At 33.4% G+C, this 8,771-nt stretch overlaps 1 protein-coding gene across 2 annotated transcripts in view; it reads left to right on the plus strand.

Moving 5' to 3' along the window:
* The window catches only part of stum (stum, mechanosensory transduction mediator homolog), a 21,324-nt gene extending 13,419 nt beyond the window's left edge, over window positions 1-7,905 (plus strand). Inside the window, exons 2-4 of one of the 2 annotated variants that reach the window (XM_016523733.1) lie at window positions 2,104-2,283; window positions 3,550-3,558; window positions 7,427-7,905. In XM_016523733.1, coding sequence (XP_016379219.1) covers window positions 2,104-2,283; window positions 3,550-3,558; window positions 7,427-7,461 — 224 coding nt within the window. In that variant the 3' untranslated portion in view covers window positions 7,462-7,905. The remainder of the gene's footprint in view (window positions 1-2,103; window positions 2,284-3,549; window positions 3,559-7,426) is intronic. The other variant, XM_016523741.1, reaches the window with a different exon arrangement.
* The last annotated feature ends 866 nt before the right edge of the window (window positions 7,906-8,771 follow it).

An 8,771-nucleotide genomic window follows, 5' to 3' on the forward strand; every position in this document is an offset into this window, starting at 1 on the left:
AAATCACAAATAATACTACTGATGAAAAAGAACGGGTTGAATGTTAACTACTTTCGTTTCCATATAACTATAAACTACGATAAAAGTTCATCAGCATACATTGATTAATAGCATGTTGTAGCGCAAAAAAAAAAAAAACGCAACCAACTGAGAAAGTTAATGGCAAAAGAGCGACCAGTGGGAAGAATGAGTCTGGAGCGCTGAATTGCCCAGCTCCCTCTGTCACTCAGCACCTGCGTTCAAAATTCTCTGGCACCGCCCCTGGTACATCGATGTATTTTTGAAAAGCAAAAATTAAGTTTGTCCAACTCTAAACCCAGTCCCCAAGTAAATTAGGTTATTAAATAAAAAACTAGCAAAATAGTTGCACGGTGTCCCCACCACTTTTCAAAGCAAAGTTACGCCACTGCTTACGCATATCTCCTCCTCAAGTCAAGGGACTGAGAAAAGGATGTCTTTTTCCACTTCCTACATTCGTTCTTTAATTCCTTGGTGTTTATTGTAAGCTGTCTGCTTTCAGGAGCAGTACTGTAAGTGTATTGTTTGTATATCGGCCGTGGGAATAAAACACTGTGAAAAGTGATTTTTTTCCCCCCCCTTCTCTACTTGGAAAGCCCCTTCCAAGAGATAAACTTAAGTTCTTTCCCAGGACTTCTCAATAACAGCCAAACATTTCATAGCAGCAGACTGTTAACTAAAGAACAGGCTGTATTCGGGGTGAATAAAGTGCATTTCTCATAATAAGGAGACTCATCAGTTTTGTGGGATATGCTAATATTCAGCCGCTGTCCTCCCCATTAGAATCTATTATTGTGATAACACTAATGAGATGCTGAACTGCGCTTGGCAGCATAGCTGCTTGCTCAGACTCCTTCAGTGTGACTTATGCTTATCGGCCTTACAAATATGGAAAGCTATTCATAACCTAATTGCCCTGGATTGAAGGGGATAGAAAAAATTTATCTGACAAAAGTTGTCTTGGCGAGTTACAGTACCATGTTGGTTAAAGTTCCCAAATGAGACACTTCTTCAGACAAGTCCTGCAGATCTGTGGAAAGATCAGAAAAGCATAACACATACTTAAATACTGAAAATGTCTCCTTGGAATTGCTCTGTTCCTAGATTTAAAAGCAGACTGCTCTTTAAAGTGAACATGAAATCATAGTTTCTTAATAGATTTCTTGCTGGACTTATGTGAATGATTCATTGTTGCATGTATTGTTGTATATGCATGTATGTATGTGTGTGTATATATATATATATATATATATATATATTAAAATGAAACAAATTGTATAAATATTTAATATATTTAACCAAAGCTGATGTCATTCATAACAAACCAATAGCCAAATAGATATTTTTTCACAAACTCACATTCAGTCTGACTCCATCCAGCTGTGTAAAGCCCAGTTTTAATCTTCCAGTCAATTAAAAATTAAAACCAGTCCCTGCCCTACATTTTTTCTTGTTAAATTTCTTTTTTTACTTGTAAATACATAATAATAATAAATACATAATAATAAAAAGGTACATTTATGTTTTAAGTTCATCATCAAGCAAAAATGAAAATTCTGTTATTCTTCACCTTCATGTTCTAGAAATGTTAAAGATTCTTGATAGAGATATTTTTCACACAACAACAGTTCATAATGAATATGGTCTGAAAAACACAAAAGACAAAAAAAGAACCATATTTGTAGTCCATATGACTTGTGCAATATTGCAAGTTATCAGAAGTGTGATGACAGACCAAAATGAAAGTTGTTATTCAACGATAATCTTTTGAGCACAGTACAAACATTAATTTCAGCCCAGACCAGATGTAATAAAAGCTACAGGCAAATCTGACACTGACTGCTATTATAATCACCATGTTAATTTATATTCAAGCTCCTCTGTTAATATTTTATGCCGTAATTATGTCTCTGATCTTACTGTAATGTACGATATAATTCACACCATGATGAATGATATCATTACAGCATGCGGCTTTAAGCTGAGATCAAGACCGAGGTCATATTGCATGTGTTAACCATTTTAACCACAGAAGAGGATCACATCGTCCCATGTTGACAGCATTTCACTGTATTTTTGTGATAGGTACATTCATCTCAGCCTTCACGGTTCTGTGCGGAGCAAGGACAGACCTTCCCGACAGGCCCATGTGCTGCGTTTTCTGGCTGAACATCGCAGCCGCCTTCATCCAGATCATCACAGCCATTGTCATGGTGGGCTGGATCATGAGCATATTTTGGGGAATGGACATGGTCATTCTCGCAAGTGAGTATTCCTCGATAATACCACTACAAGCACTTTTTTTTTAATTTATTTAATATTTTTGGTTGTCTTGGTAGATAATATATATTAGCACATATGTGACCCTGGACCACAAAACCAGTCATAATGGTCAATTTTTCGAAATTGAGATTTATACATCATCTGAAAGCTGAATAAATAAGCTTTCCATTGATGTATGGATTTGTTAGGATAGGACAATAATTGGCCGAGATACAACTTTTTGAAAATCTGGAATCTGAGGGTGCAAAAAAATCGTGTTTTCTTGTGGAACCCAAGTGTATTAACCACTTTGATACTTTTATGGTGTTTATTTGGTTTATTTATTTATTTATTTATAGGCCTTTGCTGGATATTGATAGCCAATATGAACTGTTGTTAAACCAAATCAATTCTTAAAATAATTATCCTTTTGTGTTCCAATAAAAAAGAAAATAATGTCTAAAAATAATTAATAAATATTTTCTAAAGTTATAAATTAATTTTAATCACACTATATGCACTTTAGGAAATCAATGCTCATGATTTCACAGACCTCTTTTTAATTATCACCAGCAAAACTAGAACATACTGTACATTTAAAAGGATAGTTAACCCAAAAATGAATATTCTGTCATTACTTACCCTCATATTGTTCCAAAAAAACTTTCTTCTGTCAAACACAAAAATAGAAAAATGTATGTTTTGGGGGTTGTTTTTGTTCATACAGTTGAAGTCAATAGCATCAAGTGTTGTTTTGGACTTTCATCATATAGACAAGAACAGTTAAAACATCCTTCAAAATATCTTCTTTTGTGTTCTGCAGAAGAAAGAAAGTCAAACAGGTTTGGAACGAGGTGAGTAAATGATGACAGAATTTAAATTTTTGGGTGAACTATCCCTTTCACATGCGTAGTAAGTGTAGAAGATGACAGGATTTCAGCAGTCACCCTGCCGTGGGCCATAGTCAGCTCCGTTCATGTTCAACCTCAAATCTTTTTCACTCCTTCTAATATCACCTCCGCCTTCCAGGGCTGTAGAAGGTGCCAGAATCCTTTGAACAATGACTATTAGAGCGGTCTGGTGGTAGGAGTGCATTGAAAACTCTGCAGTAATTGTTCTGTGTAGGCGGACGAAGCAACTCACAGAACTTTGTCACATGTTTTTCCTGTGGAACGTTTGTACTGTCATTGAACGTTTAAACACATATGATTCAAAATTCTAATCTATTATTTTTTTATTTTGCTATTTCACAACCTTTTGGATTGAAAGTCTCTAAAGGTAGGTGAACCTAATATTTGACTTTTGTCTTGTCACAACTTATATTCATACCTGTCTCAAATATTATAAAACATAGCCTGCAAGCATTGGCCACATATATACTGCAGCTACACTGCACAAAAATGTGTTTTGTTATAAACACAATGTTTCTTTGTTTGCAACGTTTGCAACCTCAATATCGTCTAGGAGTATAAAGCCTTTATCATTAAATATTAAAAATTTGAATGCTTGGAGGCAGCAAATGCTAGATATAATACAGTCGTGGTCAGAATTATTGGCACCCTTGGTAAATATGATCAAAGAAGGCTGTGAAAATAAATCTGCATTGTTAATCATTTTGATCTTTTATTTTAAAAATTCACATAAATCTAACCTTTCATTGGAGAATAAGAATTTAAAATGGGGGGAAATATCATTATGACACAAATGTTTTTCTCAAATACAGGTTGGACACAATTATTGGTACCCCTAGAAATTCTTATGAGTAAAATATCCAGATTTGTAGCATTTTCTGTTGCTTGGAAATTCTTAATTATTGCCCTGATGGTGGAAATGGGAATTTTCACTGCTCTAGCTCTTTTCTTAAAGTTCACTTTCTAATTTCTAATCAATTATCTTTTGCTGCACATCAGAAATATATTCTTTGGTTTTTCTCATTGTGATGGATGATTAAGGGAATTTGGCCTTTGTTTTCCCTCCTATTTATATTCCTGTGAAACAGGAAGCCATGGCTGGATAATTTCATGTTCATAATCACCCTGGTATGCTCAAAATTGTAAATATGAATGGGAATATACTTCACAGATATTTTACTCATAAGAATTTCTAGGGGTACCAATAATTGTGTCCAACATGTATTTGAGAAAAAACATTTATTTCATAATGAGATTTTCCCCCATTTTCAATTGTTTTAGTTCAATGAAAGGTTAGATATTTGTGAATTTTTTTAAATAAAAGATCAAAATGATTAACAATGCAGATTTATTTTCACAGCCTTCTTTGATCATATTTACCAAGGGTGCCAATAATTCTGACCACGACTGTATAACACAAAAATATTATTATTTTAATATTAGTTTCTTGTTCACAGACATGAGACGCATCAATAATGCCATTTTGTAACCTAATAAAAATAAAATATTTTATTATAAACAGAATGCAGAAGAATGCAGCATATGTTACATATTAAAGTCACTATTTTAAAATATTTTGAAATGTAATTTATTCATTTATTCCTATTTCTTTTTTGTACAAACTTAAATTCATTCAGTTATCCTGACTCATCTGAATCATCTTCTTATTTTGGATCTAAATTTCTATATCTGGTTCTATATCTCTATCTGGTTATGGCCACAGAAAATTATTCATATATAACGCAAACAGACTTCCATTTTACAAGATGAAATTAAATGAAATTAAATTGTGACAAAACGTTCAAGAGTTGTGTCGCATTAGCTCGTTTGAATTCAATAGAACTGTAAAAAATCTCTTACAACTTGGATTTATTTCTTTTACTGAGCTTGTTGCATTGCATTATGAGTTTGCCTTTTCCACTAATGGATGCATTATGGCTAAAACAAAGTATAAGCATAATTAAGTTTCATACTTTTATACACATTTAATGATGTATGTATATAACTATTCATAGACATGAGACACCAAAATATCTCTATAGTTATCATTATGCCAAACTACGCATTTTTTAACAGAATGATCATTTAGGGCATTCATTCTTGCATTTAAATGTCGATTGTCAAATAATAGTCAAATCTGCAGTGTGTATGTAACCCTTATAAAATATTACTAGTGAAAGTAATGAATAGTAATGAATGTTACTAATGAAAACCAATCTAAATGCAATAAAAACATGGTAAAATCCTAAATAGCATAACACAATAATATATTTGACACAGGTCTGCTGTCCTCACAGTTTGGTCACTCATCTCAGCCCATTATCACTACGCATGCTGCAAGCTTGGCTTCTCCCATTCTGTTTATTCTGATCCATCTCGGATAATGTGCCTCCCACCACTTGCCATCTGCCAGTCTCCTCTCAGTCTGTTTGATCCACTTTTTGTCCATTAAATGCCAGTAGAACCATAGCGCTCATTAAAAAAGAATTTATAATTTTTATGAGGTTTTTTAATATTTCTATTTATCATTAATTTATTTTTATTTCAGTTTTAGTATTTTTTTTAACTTTACCTTAAACTTATTTTATTTCAGTTAGTTTCCAAAGCAACATTTCTATTTTTTTTAAAAGTTTTTTGATCTAGTATTTATTATTTTATTTTATTTCAGCTTTATTTCAATTTACAAAAAAACATTAATAATAGTTCGCACACTCACACACACACACACACACACACACACACAAAACTAAAACTGTCACCCTCATTTCCTTTTAAACATTTATGCTGTTATAATACAGTGACAAAAAAAGACAAAAAAGGTCAAATCATGCGATAAAGTGATAAAATGAGGAATAAACCAATGAATAAGTTATTATTCACCTACCTAAAACCATTCAGTTACAATGGCAGATATTTAACCATTCAAAAGTTTGGAGCTAACACAATTCTTTTCTTTTTCTTATTCAATTTACTTTTATTCAGAAAGTATGCATTAAATTGATGCAAAAGTGACAGTAAAGACTAGGGCTGTCAAAATGACTGAAAAACTAAATTCGAATTTTCTACTTAAATATGATCAAAATTCGAATTATATTCGAATTTAAAAGGCATAATTTCAGTTAGGGGGAAAAAAGCTTTTGGCTTCTCTCCTGAGGCCACAAGAGGGCGCATAGAGCAAAATATTATGCACGTTTCTTCAACGCGTAATAAAATAACACAACTATCCTTGAAAAAAGTGCATAATGTTTAAAATAATGTTTATAAACCATATATAATTAAAAGACATTTAAAATGTTTCAAAAGATTCATATATCAAATAAATGATGGTTTGCACAAAAATATTTAGCAGTGCAACTGTTTTCAGCATTGGATAATAATAATAAATGTTTGAGCACCAAATCATATTAGAATGATTTCTGAAGGATTATGTGACACTGAAGACTGGAGTAATGATGCTGAAAATTCAGCTTTGCCATCATAGGAATAAGTTACATTTTGAAATACAGGTGCATCTCAATAAATTAGAATGTCGTGGAAAAGTTCATTTATTTCAGTAATTCAACTCAAATTGTGAAACTCGTGTATTAAATAAATTCCATAGAGAATCTATGGGGTATTGTCAAGAGGAAAATGAGAAACAAGAGACCAAAAAATGTAGATGAGCTGAAGGCCACTGTCAAAGAAACCTGGGCTTCCATACCACCTCAGCAGTGCCACAAACTGATCACCTCCATGCCACGCTGAATTGAGGCAGTAATTAAAGCAAAATGAGCCCCTACCAAGTATTGAGTACATGTACGGTAAATGAACATATTTTCCAGAAGGCCAACAATTCACTAAAAATGTTTTTTTTATTGGTTTTATTTTATTGGTTTTTGTTAAATGTGAGCCAAAATCATCACAATTAAAAGAACCAAAGACTTAAACTACTTCAGTCTGTGTGCATTGAATTTATTTAATACACGAGTTTCACAATTTCAGTTGAATTACTGAAATAAATGAACTTTTCCACGACATTCTAATTTATTGAGATGCACCTGTATATTAAAATATAAAACATAGAAATTGTAATACTATTTCACAATATTACTGTTTTTACTTTATTTTTGATCAAATTAATGCAGCCTTGTTAAGCATAAGAGACTTTCAAAAACAAAAACACATATTGCAGGCCCCAGTAGTGTATATATACAGAACTAGCTGTCTTGTGAACTCTGATGCCCTTGTACTTTCAGGCTACAGGGAGCAGGCCGCCCCTCAGCAGCTCTGATTGCTGTCCTCCAAACCTAATCTTGAATGTGCACCTTTCTCCTGTGCTGTCCGGCCAACACGAATGGGAGCTTTTTGAGACGACCCCCACATGGCCTGGGAGATCCAGGGGTTGATCACTTGCAGATTCTCACCCCAACTCCTGCTACTTCCTGTCAGGTACTGCATTCAGGGCACCTGACTGTTGAGGGACAGCAGAAGAGCATGAACATCTGTGAATATCTCTAAAAAATGTGCCGAACACATCCTATACCTGTCAGGGAAAACCGATCTTAATCGTACACTTTAGTCTTAATGTATGTATTAAATTGACCAATATACACTACGGACATTTGCAGTTTGTAAAATAAATATTTGTTAAAAAGCTTCGAGGTATCTAATGAAGTAGCTGAAAGAATCTTAAAGGAACAGTTCACCCAAAAATGAAAATCTGTCATTATTTACTCGCCCTCATGTCTGTTCATATAAAATAAAAATGAAATAGTTTTTGGGTGAACTATCCTTTTAATATTTTGCTTCACACAGAGCACTATGAATGCATATTACAATGAATATTTATATGTCATGTGCATTACAGTGTATCCAGTATTTCTTTATAGTGTGCTGTGTTTTTATTACTCAAATTAAGCCTTATAAAGCAGAAAGTGTGTATTTATGTGGTTTTATAAAACATACATTGTATTCTGCACGAAATACATCACCTGTTATTGTTAATCTATTAGTCTTAAATACCCGATGAGACCATCAGCCAAAAGCATAACCTTTTTGTCCAGTAATTATCTGTTGTTGAGTTAAACAGCCAAGTATTGGTGAATCATGGTAGGCCAGTTGCCATAGTGACTGGCCACTGTAATCAACCCATGCGTAGGGTATGAAATAATGTAATTAAGTGCGAGTTATTTTTATGTGACCGACATAAGAGAAAGGCACGGCGCAAATTGAAATAGTCAAAACACTATGATTTAAGTCTGACATTGAAAAATTAACCAACATTTGCAAATGACTGCAGCAACTGAGCAAGCAGAATTTGTGCTCTTGCTGAGTGTTCGATATATTCCGAAAAAAATTTAAGCCCCAAAAATGAGGTACTCTGAACTGGTTTCTAATTTATTACTCACACTGAAGAGTCTCACATTTTGTTGAGTCTCTTTTTTGGATGTTATTAATAGATATTAGCTGGTCTCTGGTGTGAATGTGTGCTGTGAATGTGTTTGAGGATTTGTTGTAAATATGGACAGAAAGTGAATTAGTTGTGTAAAGTTGTGTGCTGTTGTGTTTAGTGCTGCCTTTTAAATAGAAACAACATAATCC

Source organism: Sinocyclocheilus rhinocerous, unplaced genomic scaffold, assembly GCF_001515625.1.
Source record: "Sinocyclocheilus rhinocerous isolate Xijiao unplaced genomic scaffold, SAMN03320098_v1.1 scaffold1874, whole genome shotgun sequence".
Classification (NCBI taxonomy): domain Eukaryota; kingdom Metazoa; phylum Chordata; class Actinopteri; order Cypriniformes; family Cyprinidae; genus Sinocyclocheilus; species Sinocyclocheilus rhinocerous.